The sequence below is a fragment of the Astyanax mexicanus genome, chromosome 6 (assembly GCF_023375975.1).
Source record: "Astyanax mexicanus isolate ESR-SI-001 chromosome 6, AstMex3_surface, whole genome shotgun sequence".
NCBI classification, from domain to species: Eukaryota; Metazoa; Chordata; class Actinopteri; order Characiformes; family Acestrorhamphidae; genus Astyanax; species Astyanax mexicanus.
The window spans coordinates 41808908-41827567 of NC_064413.1; the positions used below are offsets into that span (position 1 = coordinate 41808908).

Genomic DNA, 18660 nt, shown 5'->3' on the forward strand with positions numbered 1-18660 from the left:
TTTAAGAGCTATATAAATAAAGTTTGAGTGACTGATTGATTGAATGCTGTCATGTATAGATGTCTACACTGTGTGTCTGGTCTGCACTGGGGGTAAAATCAGAGTGGGTTCTGAGGATAACTCAATAGGTGGCAGCATAGCTATCTCCACTGGAGGGAGGGTGATGAATTTGCTCAGTCATGAAACATGACAGACTGCACGCTGCTGCCCATGCTCTTCTGAGAGGTGCCAGGAAATGGTTCAGTATATTTACACTCTTAATAAATGGGGGTTCATAACTAAATTACATGGATTTATATATTCTGTTATAGTGAACCTTTTATATGTTGTTGTTGCAGCTGGACAATTATATTGTATCTCCAAAATGCAACTTTACAACAGAATTATTAACTTTCTGTGGATGTATTCCAAATGTATGATGTAGGATGATGTATAAATGTTATTGTATTCCAAATCTATTGGGAGCATTTTTATTGGTTCAATTATCGTGACTTAAGTAAGATACAGAAAGACTCACATTTTGGAAAAATAAATAAATAAATAAATAAATAAATAAATAAATAAATAAAAAAGACCAACAAATGGAAATGCGAGATTTTTGTTCAAAAGTGCCTATTAATAAAATGTCTTCTGCCTTAAAGTTGACATAATACAAAATAGAAAGAAGAACCCTTGAAGGACCCCGTTTTTTTTTTTTTTTTCAAGAGTATAGAACCATTAAATGCTCAAATGTTCTTTACCATATGTTCTAATGTTCTTTACATTGTTTAAATACCTTTTGTAGATGGTTTTATCTAGCACCAAAAAAGTTAAAGAATGCTTTGTCAGTAATAAACAGAATCCGAACTGCTCACAGTCCAGTTAAATTGTGATGCTTTCTTAAAAAACAGATTCAAATATGTGAAACACATTTTAAAATAAACACATGTTAAAATAAAGAAAGGCCTGTCAGAGTCTGAGATGGTGATCTGTGTTCTTGGTGGAATGTTCTCTGTCAGTAATTTGGCTGTGTGTGTGTCCAGTCAGAAGTGCATTAATAGGAAAAGATTAGCTGCAGTTAATTATAGAACTGACTTTAAAAATGGTGACTCAGCAGCATTGCTACCTCATGGCTTTTGGGTCACTGTATCAATGGAAGGCGAAAAACTGAACGTGCAATTCAAACAATACACTCATCTACTCTACATATGCACCCAAAATGCAGTCTACTCTGAAAGCAAACGGAACTCTCTACTGTTCATTTTTAACATCAGATACTAGTTAAGTCAGATATTAGTGCAAGGGCTATTTTCAGTGGCATATCCATTGAATGACAAAAGTAGGAGCTACCTGATTTATACACTTCCAGGCCAAAAAAAATCACTACCTGGATTTAACTAAGCAAATGATGTGGGGCTGATGCTGCAGTTGGTCAGGTCTAGGTTCAGCAACAGTATGTGCTGAAAGAATGAGGTCAGGGAGCATGAGATCATCATTTTCACACAGAGTCCAGATCTTAACCTCATTGAGAATCTTTGGAATGTGCTGGAGGAGGCTTTGTCCAGTGGTCAGACTCTACCATCTTCAATGCTGCAATATCTTGGTAAAAATGTATGCAACACTTGATTAAAATAAATTTTGGTACATTGCAGAAGCTTATCGAAACAATGCCACAGCGAATGTGTGCAGTAAATCAAAGCTAAAGGCAGTCCAATGAAATATTAGAGTGTGTGACCTTATTTTTTGGTGGCAACTTTTTATTGGGCAGGCAACAAACAAATAAATACATAAATATACATAAAAATAAGGTATGGAATAATGTATTAACCAAATATTTGGTTTGTTGGTTTGGTTTGTATGCCATAAGTTTGAGGTTGTAAGGTGACCAAATGTGTTATTTTAAAACAGTTTTCAGTTTCAGTTACAAAGTATTTTCAGATTCAAAATTTCAAAGTATTTTCAGTTTCAAAGTATTTTAGTTTAAAAGTTACAAAGTACTGTCAGTTTTAAAGTATTTTCAGTTTCAAAATCGTAAAGTATTTTCAGTTTCAAAATCGTAAAGTATTTTCAGTTTCAAAGTTACAAAGTATTTTCAGTTTCAAATTTACAAAGTATTTTCAGTTTCAAAGTTACAAAGCATTGTCAGTTTTAAAGTATGTTCAGTTTAAAAATTACAACGTATTTTTAGTTTTAAAGTATTTTTTAGTTTTAAAGTATTTTCAGTTTTAAAATTTCAAAGTGTTTTCAGTTTGAAAGTCACTCAGTACTCTGATGCTGTTGCCAGAAACATCAGGTATTTACTGTCAACGTGCACAACAACACAGCTCCAGGAGTACAGGCCGTGTCTGATAGGCTGCCCATGTAGGGGGAAGGAGACTAGCCCCTCCCCCTCCTACTGTAACTGAGAGCCGCCCGAGCCCCCCTTTCTCATTATGAGTCTAGTGGCCATGCGGTGTCCACGCGGCTGTGCTGGGCGCTGATTGGTCGACGCGGACACAAACAACGCGCTCGGCCAACCAGAGGGTCTTTCAAGCCTCTAGCACGCAGTGCACGCGTTGCGCACATGAGGCCAAGCTGCAGGTAGCTACCTCATACTGAAAGTGGGCTGAGTGAGGGGCTGGAGAGGCTGGGAAATAGTCTAGCAAGCTATATAGCTGCTGAGCCCCATTCAGTGTTTACCACACTTCCTGTAGGCCAACAGGGACAAACACAACAACAACCAGCAGCAACAACAACAACAATATAAAGGGGTGAACCTGAGAGAGTGAACAGATAGGGGTGACACTGAGAAGAGTGACAGTATAAACCAGAAGACTAGTGGTCTTTTAGCTTACTAACCTACAGCAAGGATGGTTGTTCTGACAAAGAAGCCCAAGACCTTCGAGATTGAGTTCCGTGATCCCAGCAAGGCCTCTTACCGCAGTGGGGATAAGGTGGCTGGCAGGGTGGTGGTGGAGGTCTCAGAGGTGACCATAGTGAAGGCTGTGAGACTGTATGGAGTCGGTTGTGCCAAAGTGGAGTACCACAAGGGAAAACAGCGCTGCAGGGATGAAATTGACTACCTGAAGTATGAAGAGGTCCTTCACCTTGACCAGCAGCCCACAGGTGAGGTAGAGTGCGATACTGCCTGAATCAGTGTGTGTGTGATTTAGCTTGATGATAATTGTTGAATAATCGATAATTCAAACCCTAATTTTGTCTGATACAAACCAGCCAATCAGCTAATTAGCTAACAAACACATTATTGAGTGAAAATGGGTGTGTTAAGGCAGGAAAAAGCACTTAAAAATGAGGAAGGCAGTGGGCCTCCAGGACCCACTCAAGGCTTGAGTTGAGAAAATGATTAGACTGCTCATTGAATAAATGTGCTGCAGTGATTTTTTTTGTTGAGTGATGGTGTGTTAATGTGGTTCAATTTCTGTCTGTCTTTCAGACATGGATGGCTCAATAACTCTCAGACCTGGAAATACATACGAATACATGTTTGGATTCGAGCTACCCCAGCCAGGGTGAGCATCTTCAGACTCAAACACACACACAAAGTAATGAATGAGAGCATTACTGTTAAAAATACTCAAAAATGTTCAAAAATTTCTAAAAACATTTCCATATTTTCACCATTTACAGGCAGTTAGCGTCCTCCTATAAAGGCAAGTTTGGCTCTGTGGAATATTACGTGAAAGCGGTGATGGAGCGGCCCTCGCAGTCAGGAGGTGCGGAGTGCAAAAAGTGCTTTGAGGTGGAGGAGCCAGTCGACATCAACACGCTTGAGCTTACAGTGAGTCAGTGTTCTGTACTGTGCTTTAAAGACAAATTAAAAGTAATGGATATAAATTATTCTAAAGCCTGATCCATCTGTTTGCAGTCTCCAGCCACTGGTGCGAAGGAGAAGAGGTTGACCTGCATGTTCATTCCTGATGGCAGTGTATCAATCACTGCTCAGATCAACCGCAAGGGCTTCTGCGAGGGTGAAGAAATCAGCATTGATGGCAAATTCGAGAACTCCTGCTCTCGCATTGTCGTACCAAAGGCTGCCATCATTGCTACCCATACCTACTTGGCCAACGGTCGCAGAAAGGTGTTTCGTGAGAAGATCTCCGCTGTCAGGGGAAACCATATCATCTCTGGCATGTGTGACGTGTGGCAGGGCAAGAGCATTCGTGTGCCCAGACTGAAACCCACCGTCCTGGGCTGCAACATCATCCACTTGGACTACACTTTGATGGTGAGCGTGAGCACACACCCACCCACCCATTGGAGCTATGTTTAGAAGCTTACACTCCTACGAACAAGGGTTTCTGGTTTTGTGGTTTTAGGAGGAAATGATAATTGATTAAGGTCCTTTACATTACTTATGATTAGGGCCCTTGTGATTGAAGCAATCAATCCAGTATTATCAGAATTCTAGACCTCAAAAAACTGTTATGGGAAATGCCACCTAAATTTTTGATTCTAGCAACAAGAGTTAACATCCTAATTTCATATATATGTGTCTCTTATGTATCTCAGGTTTACATGCACATTCCAGGCAGTGAGAAGCTGATCCTGGAGCTTCCGCTTGTAATTGGAACCATTCCATTCAATGGCCTCGCCAGTCGCACCTGCAGCATGAGCAGCCAGGATGGCAGCGCAGCCTCCAGCAGTACGGTGTCCATGCCCTCTGCTCCACCCAGCTACAGCGAGATCCCTCGGGTCGGCCACCTGGACAGCCCCCTCATCCCGCTCCTGGATGATTATGATGAAGACGACTGCCCCATCTTCATGAATGTCGGACAGTACCATCATACGCCTCCCCCTGCCTATACTGAGGTATGTACCTTTGATGTGGACAGTTGTTTGATAGCTGTTAGTTGATAGCTGTATGAATTTCGTCTAAGAACACTTAAGCATTTCGGCACAGGCTAAGACTTACCCTTTTCTTGTTCCCCTCTTGTGTTTCAGGTTGGGGAGAACTGCACTGGCATTAACCTTCAGTTATGCTAAACAGCTACAGTTACAAGAACATTAGAAGTGTCAATGGTGACGCTGATGAGAGCTGAACCCAGAGTGCAAAAACAAACACTCATCTTCTACTTCATCATCATCATCATCATCATCAGCAGCAGCAGCAGCCAGTGAAAGGAGTTTGTTACAGAGATATGGTTACTGGGAAGTGCTTGGTGTTAGTAGTAAATGCTGTTGCAGGTTGGAAAAACTCTTATTTTAAGTGTATCATGCTGTAAAAACCAGAGGATGCTTTCACTCTTACAGGAATTACACCCCTGAGAACAACATTCGACTACCTGTACAGTCTTGCTTTCTTTATTATGTCTGGGGTATCCTCAGTATTTGAGATCTGAGAGTTGTTCAGATAGAAGATGAGCTTTGCCATATTGGTAAAAGGTTATGTCTGCCTTTTAATGTCATTCCAGATCTGAATGTAAATAGCAGTTATGAGCACTCCTATTGCTAGTCTGATCAATGGAACTAAACTAAACAGTACATTTTCAGTTGAACTGGTCAAATTAGGTTCAGAAGACAGTTTTGTAATGTAATTGCTGACTGTATAGCTTTGTATCAGAGTAAATGATTTGAATTTGTTTTCTGTTTGCGAAGAAAAACGGAATATAACACTTCACTTTAACGATACAACACTTCATTTCTTCATTTCCTTTCGTTCTAGAAATTGTATTTAGTTGGAATGCTCTTGGAATGCACAAAATATGGTTGTAATTTATCTGTTTAGTTCACTTGTTTGACAGAATTTGACACTTGTCATTAAACTATTTTTGTATAAAATATTTTTATATATATATATATACACATATACTTAGCCTTAATGGCATGATAAAAGTTAATAAATAATCTGAAATGAAAACTTTTTCTTGCGTCAGTATGTTTTATTATACAGTTTTGGCACACAAATGGCACAAACTATAGTGTCTATCACTGCACGATTATCATCATTCATAGTTTTGTTGGACAGTAAAGATGGTGCTGCTGTCCTAGAGACAAAACACAGGTATTCACTGACCCTCTCTATTGACTCTTCTACAATCTCAAATGATTCAATGAATTGCCACATCTTAATCATGGTCAGTACATGCTGTTTTATAGTAAGTAATACCCCAGGAGAGAATCTGCCTGCCTTAACGACATGTGAGCAGGCTCGTGGCACAGTCCCTGGGTGGGATAGGGGTGAGAGCAATGTGGGGGAAAGGTCGGCAACCAAATATAAAAAAGTACCCATGACACAAAGCTGTGGTACGCAGTATTATTAAATGGGCACCTGTTGTGTATCAGGAAGCTATTCAAGAACTGTTGACTGCTTTTGATTGATGGGTGTACCATATGCCAATGATGTGGATGGCCTTCAACCCAGTTGGGCAGGTTGAATGAGTGAGTGGAACAATGAAAACACAACAGATGCCAGCGCTAGACATAATATATGACCTCTACTTACTCGAAAAGATAAATAATTTGTGTGTATTGTGCATTTTGTGTATTTTGCAACCAAACACACAATGATATCTGTGTTACACTTAGATGGTGCAGGGCATTGCTTTACCTGCAACTGGGGGTTATATACTGTTTCTTATTTGACAATTTTACATGTTTCACAAGCCATAAACAAAAAACTTTAAATATTTAAATATCGATATACAATGTCTTATACAAGAATAATTTAACAATATTTTGAAACCTACAACCTATAATACTACTTTTTACACACTTCACCAGATCTTAACTAAGCAAAAGAAGGCCTTAAATGACAATCAAGGTTGTTTTTTGTTGCCAGAGAACGTGCAAAGTTGCAGGAAAGCTGCAGAGCAGGCAACAGAACACATACGTGCATGAGGGCATGCATGCATTACAGCATATGTGAATCATGTCAAGGGCGAACTCAGCAAGTCCACAGCCATCACATCAGAAACCCGATGCTGTTGTTTACTGGCTCTGCAGCTGTCTCCCCACACAGAGACCCTATCTGAAAAAGGAGCAGGATCTCTTTCTATCCTCTCCTCTCCCTCACTGGCTTTCTCCTTTTCTAGCTAGCTCTCTTCATCCTACAGCTCCCTCCAACTTTAGCAGCAGCAGCAGCAGAGCCGGCCAAGTAGGACTCTCTCTGTCACCTCCCAGCTCTAAACCTGCTGCTCTCACAGCCTTTCAGATGCTTACAAACAAGCAGGAGCACTGCATCCCAACCAGTTCACAAACAGCCAGTGGTCAGTCTACAATAGCCAGACCTGGAAGAGGCTCTGAATCTGCAGTGGCATTTTGTGCACTGAGGCCTCAGTGTTTGCAGAGCCATTCAAACCAAAATGTCAAACAGGTACTCTCTATGCTGAAGCACAGCCTGCAGCCTTCACACACACACACACACACACACACACACACACACACACACACACACACACACACACACACACACACACACACACTTGGGCAGGCTTGTTTTGATGATGAGGCAGAGCATTTAATTTAACTAGAAGTGTAATAGTTGATAATAATAAAGTTAAGAATCACATAAATTACTCAAAAGCCCATCAAATCAAATATTGCAGATTCATCCATTCTTCTTAAAGCAATTCCAAACCTATAGCCATATATATTACATATAATTGCTAATACATAAGCCCTACAGCCCTACACTCCTTCCAGTGCTGCAGTTTTGCATGTCCTTCACTGACAACACCCCTGATATTTGCACTGATTGGTGTAGTGAGCTTCACCTTTCCTGTGAATGGCCTAGAGCAAGTGTCATGCAGGCAGCCATTGGTTGATGACTTATTTCATGTGCTCAGTGCATGATCTGATTCATAATTATCAGGCCTGTTGTGAACAATGGAAGGTTGATAAAAGCCAGGACCAATGGGTAAGTACCTATAAAATACCAAGAGTACATGACAATAAATATCATTTAATTGTTATAATTAGTACAGAAATATATACTGTACATACCCATGATTTGTTCAGTCATTTTATTTGTTTTAGGATAAAGACAGATATTATACACATTTATTACATATTTACTGAATTATTTTGCATATAAAGGTATTTCTTTCTTATAACCTTTCAATAGATCTTCTTTCATGTCTTCTTCATTTGGTATTGATGCTTTTAGAACTGATGGGTATTTGGAAGAGCCACTATATGTCTATATGTCTAAATGTGTATAAAAGTATAGTACACAATTTTGTAAAAGCCCTCTCTGGACATATAAACTTGTGATAAACATTGTTTAATCCAACTATTTCACATAAAACAATGAATGAGCAGGTGTCCTAATACTTTTGCTTATATAGTTGATATTGTGACTTATATAGTTGTGACTGTGGTATTTTATAAGCCCCTATATGTCTATATGTCTGTTTATTGTGGATGAGTCGGGTTGGTGATCTAATCCAGCATCCTAACCTCTCGTCAAGTAATGCTCTCGTCAATTAATGCAATCAAATTCTCTTAGCAAATGTATAAAATCTTGTAAAAGTCTTCATAAATCATGGACCTACAAACTCAGGATAAACTGTTTTTTAATCCCTTGATTGCATATAAAACAATTAAAACAATGAATGAAAAACCTTGGCTCCTTCAAAATTGTAACCTTACATGAGAAGAACATTTCCTTTAAGTTGTTTTTGGAGCATTTCTATTGTACAGTCATTTCATTGATAGAAGGATAAAAATAGATATTATAAAAATGTATCACATATTTACTGCATTATTTGGTGTATAAAAGTATGGATTACTCACACCCTTTCCCTAGGTCTTTTTTAATTAACAAGATGGGTATTTTGGGATATAGACTATATGTTTGTTGTGGATTAATTGGGTTGGTGATCTAATCCAGCATCTTTAGTTAAGGGATTAAAAAGGGTTAATCTTGATTGAGCATGAAACCATTTAAACAATGAATGAGAAGTTGCTCCAATATTTTTGCTCATTTAGTTTATAATATTGTAACTTTACATGAGAAGAACATTTCTTTTGGAGCATTTATATTGGTCTGTTCGTCAAGCAATTGTGAAACAATGTCAAAAAGTAAAAATTTTAGAGTTGGTAAACATAGTGACCTCAAACTTTTGTCAATTTTGTCCAAATAGTGTATCTAAACAGACAGAGATCACCTGTATGTAGTTGTATCTCTTGAATGTTCTGGAATTAGGAGTTGTGTAAATCTTTGGCATTTGACCCACACAGGCGGGTGGTCTAGAAGGCCCGGGCTCGCTGACTCACCCTGAGTGAAGTTATCAGAGAGGGTGGGCTTCTCTCAGAACTAAAAAAGTTGCTTCTGAAAACTAATAGCAGTGTGTTTGTGTGTGTGTGTGTGAGCGTGCTGTAATGTCAGGCATGAGAATAAACTGTTCCTGCACACTGGTCTCTCTGGGGGGGTCCCAGAAAATGCAATCAGCCCTCTGATTGGAGGGGATGGCAAACTGTGCAGAACTCGTGGTCAAAAAAAAAAAAAAAAAGAAATCACTAACTGCTGAGTGGAATACTCCAGTTTTATCTATCACTGTAACCTGTGCAGTAAAACAGCCCTGCAGCTCAATTCATGTACCTACACAATAAGCCCTAAGTGTTCTATTACCCAGAAGAGTGAGTGTTCACACAAGGCCGTGCACTTTTCTGCTGTTTTTGTTCTCCCACTACAAATGTGATATTTTTCATTAAATTTGACCCATATGCCTACCTGAGAAGAGACTGACTATTCTATTAATTGGATATGACTAAGCATGTTTTCACACAGAATACGGGCTATTCAAATCATTTTAATGAATTCTGTCAAGAACTGGCATGCAAGGGTTCGGGAACAATTGTACAAAAAAATTAAAAGCTATTGTGAAATGTTAAGTGAGATGACCTAATTTCTAAAAGGCATGAAGTTCAAGTTTAAAAACATGGGTTGGTAAATGGTAAGTATTTAATAACACACCATTAGGCAAATTTCACAGCTTCTTAACCCTCCTGTTATGTTACGGGTCAATTTGACCATTTTTAAAGTTTGAAGATCTAAAAAAAAAAAAAAAAAAAAAAATAGTTAAAAGTATTTTTTCAGTATGAAACTTCTTCTGCTTGCCTTAATTAGTGGTTCATCTCAACTATTTGCAAACACCCCCTGCAAAAACAAAACAAAACTAAACTAAATTGCAGTGTGTAATGTTATGTTTCAATGTTATGCAAAACTATTGTTTTATATGTTGGTCTTTCAAAAGTAATAAAGTAGGGAAAAGTTTGAACATGTATTTTTTATGGAAGAAACAAACAAGTATGGAAGTATTTTATGGAAAAACAAGTAAATATTAATATAATAATTAGCAATGGAGTTAGTAATAAAATATTTACACTACTTGTAATGATTTTTTGGGGTTTCAGACATCTTTTGGATAATTAAATAATATGCACTGGGTCAAATTAACCCCAGAACACCATTACTGCTCCTGATAAATGAACATAATAGGAGGGTTAACATTTGTTGGGCTCTTTTAATTATTGACCATTTTCATGTTGGGAGATGTTATGTTGAGGGCCATTGCATAACCTTTAGTCTGTGTCTCCTGCAGAAGTCTATTGTGGATTTTGAGGTGTGTAAATGATCATTATCCTGTAACAGAGTCTGTGGTTTTATCTAAACATACTTAACTAGACAGAACAAAACAATAATACTGTATTAACCTTACAAATAAAATGTGGCCTCTGCCTTTAACCCATCTTTTTAGTGAAAACCCACCACTCACATCCCTGTCATCAATAATCAATAAAATACAGTGCATCCATATCTATCAGGTTGGTTTACATGTTTCTTTACAATCTTCAGACACTGAACTTTGTGGTGAGGATGCAGGAATAGTTTTCTTCTGGTGGCTGTTTAATAAGAGATATATTTTTCCAACTCCAAAATCTAAAAAAAAATCTTCCTGAAGGTCTTTTTTTTTTGTAGTCAAAAAGGGGTTTAGGTTTGCCTTTCAACCAATCCTACAAGCAGGGCTGTTCCTGATCTTACAGAGCTTAGCTTGACCTACACTGTTCCTGTAAGCAGCCTTTTCAAAATACAGTTTCGATCCTACTCTAGTCTACTCCATCCTACTACAATCCTTTAGGTCTTTTGCAAACTTCTGCCTGGCTCTTCATTTCTTCTCATTGATGAAGGTCTTTTTTCTAGCTTTACATGACTTGAGTCCTGCCTCTAGGAGCATATTTTAAACTTTTATTACTGTGCACTTCACCCTAGCTGCCATTTGCCATTCTTTTTGTAGGTCACTTGATGTCATCCTGTGGTCGCTGACTGATACTGGAATAAGTTGACAGTCAATCTCCAGACCTGAACCTCATTTAAACCCTCTGGAATGTAATCAAGAGGAAGATGGGAGGTCACAACTGCTTGAATTTATGCACCAGGAGCGGCATAAGGTTACCCAAAAGCAGCATGAAGAGCATGACAAGACACATGAAATCTGTGATATAAATAAATAAAATAAGGGTAAGTCCCCCAAAGATTGTTTTCTGAACACTTAAAATATTAGTATTGTTGTTTTAAATTATTGTGATTTTTTTCTTTACATTATTTGAGGTCTGAAAGCTCTGCATCTTTTTCTTTATTTTGACCATTTTTCATTTTCTGCAAAAACATGCTCTATATAACAACATTTTTTTTGGAATTTAAGAGAAACATTATCTGTAGTTTATAGAATAAAATACAATGTTAATTTTACTTAAACATATACCTATAAATAGTAAAATCAGAACTGATCATCTTGAAGTGGTCTCTTAGTATATTGTGAACCAAGAAAATGGTTTCCATTTCCAGTTCCATCAATTATTATAATTTCAGAGTACTAGGTTAAAAGAGTCTTAGTACTTATAAAGCGTTGAACTGATATTTCTAATTATAACTGATCATCCCATAGCCCTAACACACTATTAAAAGGTCTGAGATCTTGGAAAAGTTGACTGTGCTGTTTAAACTAATGCTATTTCCCATTTTTAACTCTGAAATTATACAAAATAAAAATTATATATTTTTTATTAAAATGTTGAAAATGGTGCCTTAAATTTGCATGGCTTTTTTGACTTCATTTTTTTACTTACTTAACTATCCACCAAAGCAGAAATTTTGACCAGGCATACCTAAACTTGTGCATGTCACCATTAGACTGTACATTACCATGGTGGCCTTTAACCTTTGAGGCTCAGCTCATAGAGGAACTACTGTAATGACAGATATGGGGTGATCACAGTCCTGCTGAGGCATTTTGACTGGTGTCCAGTGCAGCTGGGTCTGGTCAGTCAGTGTCTGGGCTGTGATCTCTGCTCTAAATATCTAACCTCCCAATTACCCCAACATGGGAATTGGCCAGCTCAATGCCAGTGCTTTATATGACACAGCAAGATTTAAACGTTCACAGAACGTCTGTCAGATTCTTTACAAAAACCTCAACAAAATACACTATACCACCAAAAGTATTCACTCATCTGCATTTGTACGTATATAAATTGGAGTGAGATCCTTTTTTTAATACAAAGAGTTTAATATGATGGTTTCAAATCACCCCTTCTAACCGAACCTTCACACACTGCTCTTACTGCTGCAATGTGCAATTAATGAAGATTGGCCACCAGGCTGCTCCAATTTAACCATGAAACCTCCCACACTAAAATGACAGGTGTTTTAGTTTCATTGTCCGGCCCCTGTAGTTTTTGAGTATTAAGTAAGAAGCATGGATAAATGTTTCAAAGTTAAGTATACTTAAATATCTACAATACATTCTCAGAATCACTTGGGTTTTGAGTGTGGACAATGGACATTAATATCCCACAGTGCAAAGTGAAACAGAAAGGGAGGAGCTACTCACGTCTTGATCAATATTTGAAGAAAATTGTTAAATAGCGATGCAAGTGCAGCGAAAGCATCTGGAGGACTTGCAGTGATGTATGTTGGCGTCTCAGCTTCATCACTTCATGTTAGTACAAACTGGGTTACTACAGAAATATCAAGTGCCAAACCTGCACTATTAAGATAAGTTTATCATATATACCTTATATCTTAGAGTGCAGCACATGTTTGGGATGCAGACAGAGACAAAAAGGGTGTATAAATACACAGAGTTCATTACAAACAGGCGAGTGTGATTCTAAAACTAAGGTGACATGGATCTATTACACACTTTCTGATTGGCTGATGAGGAGCATATGACTGAGTTCTGAAGGAGAGCTGTATCATGGGAATTGTAGTTTATGGAGTCAGAAAGGACAGAGATGAGGCCTGAGAGTGTGACATGTTAACAAAAAAATATCCAGAATGATGACAATTATGATATTTTTTAAAAATAAAAAAGTATGTAAAACACCATGAGGTATGTGTATTTATTTTTTGAATGAATTAATCTGCTAAATACCTTAAATGTAAATGAATGGGCAAATATCTCAGATTTATCTGATGCTGTAGTTTCTGTGTTGATTGATTCCTGCAGCTGTACCAACAGCCTGTGTTGCGTGTGAGTTTTTACAGTACAGGTTTTGAATGCCAAACTCCTGCTTTAAGCCTGGCATGGCTATGTGGGTCTCATTACTGTTATATCAAGCAGTTGGCAACAGTGGCTTGGCTCAATTTCAATAACATATCTCCCCCAATTTCATTTTTTTATAATACCGATGCAGAAAAAAGAGAAATAGAAGAATAGAAAAGGATTTACACCAATTAGCCATAACATTAGCACCACTACAGATGAAGTGGGTAACTACAGTGGTATCTGTTTAGGGGGGAATATATTGGGCAGCTAGTGAACTGTCAGCTCTTGAAAAATTTGCATAAATACACTTTGACACAAACCAAATTGTAATGTCTGGAGGACTGGGTCAGAACATCCTCCAAAGCATCAGACAGGTCTTATGGGATTTTCTGGAATGCAGTGGTCAGTGGACAGAACAAGTGGTGACCAGCAAGAAGGTCATGAGCACATAAGGTTCATTGACAAGTTTCACCCAGTCACCAGTCAAATAACACCAGTCTTTATTAGACACATACATTTTTATATATATAAAAAAGGTAAAGGTTTTTTTATTGTAGTGGGAGACATTTGCACATCTGTTCCATTTTGTTTTTTAAAACAAAATAAATCATACTGGTTAACTTTTTTAGTGTAAATGCAGTGTCTTGTCTGCTAATGTTACTTCAAAAAATATTTACATTTATATGCCACATTTATACACTTTATTTAAAAGTAACAATTAATGAAAATTAAGTAAAGTTAAAAACAATAGGCAGAATGACCTTGTAAGTATGATGTAGGCTAATTACAAATAATGCTAATGATATTGGGTACATTACATACACAGTGGAAAGGAATGATGCTGAGGTGGTGGTATGAGGGGCCCCCAAATGAAATTCTGCTTAAGGCCTCATAAAGGCTTGTGTCAGCTATGACCTAAATACACTACAATAGCTTTGTCTTTCAGGGACAAAATGATAAATATAATCACAGTAAGGAATCTTCTGATCCTGCATTAGGAAGGTGTGTGCACGTATGTATGTGTGTGTATCTAGATCAAGAGTTCTGGACACTTTACTGAGAAGATGAAGCCGGCTGTTTGGAGGGGACAGACTGGACCTGACGAGGGGGATTGTTGCGAGGCCTCGGATTGCTTTTGTTTTCAGCACACGACCACTGTTCCTCGAGCCTAGTGCTGAATCTTAATTAAAGGGGATGAAAGACAAAGAGCAGCACTTGTCCCTCCCCAGCTGGAATTACCAACCTGCTGTGCATGAACCTGCTGTGTGTATGTATGTGTATATGTATATGTGTGTGTGCATGTATCTGCTTATTTACATCCCCCTGGAGGGTCCTCTTGTCTCTCAAGAGGTCACTTAGTGTTACTGAAATACAGAAGGTGTCCTTGCGCTTCTGATTGGTTTCATTCCTGAAGAAAAACATGAGAAGATCATTAGATCTGCTCTAGCTCGAGGAGCCTATTGGAGTGGCTGTCTTCTGCACAGCACATTTTCCTTGGTATGGAGAACCTTGGCTTACCAAGAACTGAATTATGCACCATGATGCTATTGCTGTTACTATTGCACTTGCATTGCAATTACAGATGATATGGAATGCCGGAACACAAGCATGCTCCATACCGCACGTCCACAAGCCTATTTGATCTAGTTAAGGTGCAAATTGTGGTGTTATTTTTAATCAGCACTACAGGGATTTCACAGCAGCCTGGCTGGTAGTGGAGGACCTGCTGGGAGAGACAGTTTTAGGTGTCTACATGCTGTGTTTGAACTGTGCGTTAGCACCTGCTGTACCAGTCGCAGGCTCATGTATCAGTATTTGTGCAGGGGCTTCAGAGCAGATGCTGAGAAAGCACCAGGGGACATATTCATTAACAAACTGCTCCAGGATCCTGTTTGTTCTTTTGCACATAATGAAACAGATCGGCATCAACAAAGCACCAGCCATTGTATAGATAACACCAGGGGCTTTACAAGCTCTTGGGCTTTAAAGGGAGTTATATGCATTAAGAGCAATGCTGGTCTTCAAGAAGATAAGGTATCAAGCTTAGTGTACAAATGGGACAATTGCAAGTGGCTGTATGCCATCTGCAGCAGGAGAGTGAGCTTTGGAAGTGCTGGTTAGGAAATGCAGCACATGTCGTGCAAACTAGAAAAGTTCTGACAAAACAGCTGCGGCTGCAGAGTGCCACCGAGGTGTCATATTAACATGTGCGTCATAGCCGGGCTATTTGAAACTGGACTAAATTCCTGAAGTCAGGTTTGAGTCTTTGGTGTCTACTTAAGCTTGTTATCATTCTGTCAGGCAGTGATGAACCAACCCGTCAGAGATACTGTAGACTTGCACTGAATCAGCAGACTTCCTCTGTTGCTCCAGCTGCTTCACCCACCCCTGCCCTGCCCTGCCCTGCCTTGCCCTGCCCTGCCTTGCCCTACCCTCCCCTGCCGCCCACCCTGCCCCGGCTCCTGTTTCAGCGCTGTAATCCTCCACTGGATGGGTTTCACTGTTTCCCTGAATGAAACAATCCTAGTCTATTCCTGGAAGAACTTTTCAAATGAAATGTTTCGTTTAGAATTAAGAATTTGGGGACTAAATATTTAATTATGTTTTTTTTCTTAACAGCTAAATTACACTTACAAAAAATTAAGAGAGCATTTCAGTTTCTAAATCAGTTTCTCTATATGCTATTTATAGGTGTATGTTTGATTATTCTGTTTATTGTTTATTCTGTAAACTACGGACAACATTTCTTCCAAATTCCAAATAAAAATATTCTCATTTAGAGCATTAATTTGCAGAAAATAAAAAATGGCTAAAATAACAAAAAAGATGCGAAGTTTTAAGACCTCAAATAATGCAAAAACGTTCATATTATAAACTTTTAGGAGTTCAGAAATCAATAATTGGTGAGATAACCCTGGTTTTAATCACAGTTGTCATGCATCTTGGCATGTTCTCCTCCACCAGTCTTACACACCGCTTGAATAAAGCAGTTCAGCTTGGTTTGATGGCTTGTGATCATCAATCTTCCTATTGATTATATTCCAGAGATTTTTAATTTGGTAAAATCAAATAAACTCATCATTTTAAGCGGTCTCTTATTATTTCCAGAGCTGTAGACTTGCAGTAAAAAACTGTTAAATTACATTATTTTCCCTGTAAAATCTTTCATTGGAATATCATGTTAAAATGGCAATTAAAACGGAACAAAACATGAAATAAAGAGTCTTTTCACACAATACTACATTTTATGCTGACATATCACTGTCAAATACAATTCATAACTAAAAGAAAATATGTGACTAAATATACATATTTATAAAATATATGAAAAAAGGTGTAACTATAATTACCAGAAATTATCTGTTATAATTTAGTAAATTTCTGCTGCTAAAAAGTGACCTTTTTTACAGACATTTTCTGTCTTTTACATTTACTTTTTAAAAGTACAAACTGTTTATTCACCCAATTTTAGGTTGACATTCAGCATTTGTCAGATGCTAACTGTCATCAGGTCTAATTGTGTCTCAGGGTTGAGCTATTAGCTATTAGAAAAGTGAAAGAATACTAATCCAAAACTGTTGGTACTTTCCTGAGTGGGGCACCAAGCCCTGATCTGCTGGGAAGAGGGTAGTTGTGTTAACCAGTGAACAACATGTCATTTCAAACAATTTAAAGAAATAATCTGAGATCATTTTGAGGAACAGGTTGTATTCACTATTCCTTGGAGATCTGACAGAAATAAATATTAATTAAATACTTGAATATACACTGGAAATTATCTATCGTGTAACACTTTCTATTCAATTTCTATTCAGAGAGGACACATCATATTGCATTGTTTACTACATAGTTAATAATGAACACCAAAATGTCCCTTACACTGTGTCAAAATGTCTTGATCAATGGACCAATAGAAATTCTCAAAAAATACCGGAAATAAACGTTTTTACACGTTTTCAATGTTTTTACATTGACTTCCATAGAAAGTCTCCTGTAAAGCTGCTGATTTGGAGATAAATGTTTTTTTTTTTTTTACTGGACACTGACAAGATACAGGATTGGTATTTGTGCAAAACTAGTTTTCACAAAATAATAGTATTATTATTATATAAGAGAGGTGATAACATGCTGAATAACAGCAAACTCAAACTGAATTAAGCATGTGCTGCGACAGAGACATAGAGAATGTTGCAGAAACACTGAAGACCATGTGACATAAGAAAGCTGGAGGTAGAGTGAGGTAAAGTGAGGTAGAGTGAGATGGAGGTCCACAGTAAATGCACACACCAAACTACTTCTTATCCTGGTGCAGTCAAGCTGCAGTCAAGTTACAAAAAACCTTTGCAAAAAGCTTAAACTAACTTAAGATGCTTATTTATTGTTTCACATTGATACTAAAATATCCAATAGTGTAATCACACATCAGATTTTTAACTTGCTGCAGCTGCACTCCTCTAGTGAGCGTTACCTAGCTTTGTTAAACATTCACACAAAGCAATCTACACTGTTCTCTTGCAGAGTTCCCCAAAGGAGGAACAAACTACCTTCCACTACCAGAGCAGAAAAATCCCTCACTACCTTTAAGAAACTCATGAAGACAGAGCTCTTCAAAGAGCACCTACTCTCCTAACACCCCTAACAAACTAACTACTTCTAACCTCATTTCCTTCTTTCCCTCTTTTCCTCCTTTACCCACTATACCCCTTTGATCTACTTAAGCCCTGACATTTTTTGTTTGTTTGTTACCTTGAACTTCTATATCAGTGGTCGGCAATTAAGTTTGATTAAGTCATTACGTGGCGAGACACGAGGGGGGGGACATTATAAGGAGAGCGGAAAAATAAAAACGGATGGAAAAACAAAAACGGGCAGAAATTAGTCACACCAAGAAAGAGACACAGGGGAGGGATGTAAACAAAAGCTGACCAGAGAGGCATTCTATTTTATTATATATTTTTTTCACTATAGTTCAAACAACCTCACGGGCCAGATGTTTTTTTTACACCTATTGCCGACCTCTGTTCTATATCTTCTTCTATATCTTATTACTAAATGTACATAATTATTGTAAGTCGCTTTGGACAAAAGCGTCCGTTAAATGTAATGAAATGTAAATGAAACTGAAGTCTTTTTTAAATCCTGTCACACAGTTGACCTCTGAGCTGAGACGTTTGGGTTATTGCTATATAGA

At 38.0% G+C, this 18660-nt stretch overlaps 1 protein-coding gene across 1 annotated transcript; it reads left to right on the forward strand.

Moving 5' to 3' along the window:
* The first annotated feature begins 2456 nt into the window (after positions 1-2456).
* Positions 2457-5836, forward strand: txnipb (thioredoxin interacting protein b). Its single transcript, XM_007237732.4, has 6 exons — positions 2457-3084; positions 3413-3488; positions 3607-3757; positions 3845-4204; positions 4489-4788; positions 4921-5836. The coding sequence occupies exons 1-6, from the start codon at positions 2829-2831 to the stop codon at positions 4960-4962; spliced, it is 1185 nt and encodes a 394-aa protein (XP_007237794.2). The 5' UTR covers positions 2457-2828; the 3' UTR covers positions 4963-5836.
* Positions 5837-18660: the final 12824 nt, after the last annotated feature.

Bases quoted from the DNA above. Each gene is read 5' to 3' on its own strand.
- txnipb (XM_007237732.4), top strand. From the start codon at position 2,829: ATGGTTGTTCTGACAAAGAAGCCCAAGACCTTCGAGATTGAGTTCCGT. The intron at 3,489-3,606 runs GTGAGCATCTTC...CACCATTTACAG, and splicing joins TTCGAGCTACCCCAGCCAGG to GCAGTTAGCGTCCTCCTATA. The intron at 3,758-3,844 runs GTGAGTCAGTGT...ATCTGTTTGCAG, and splicing joins TCAACACGCTTGAGCTTACA to TCTCCAGCCACTGGTGCGAA.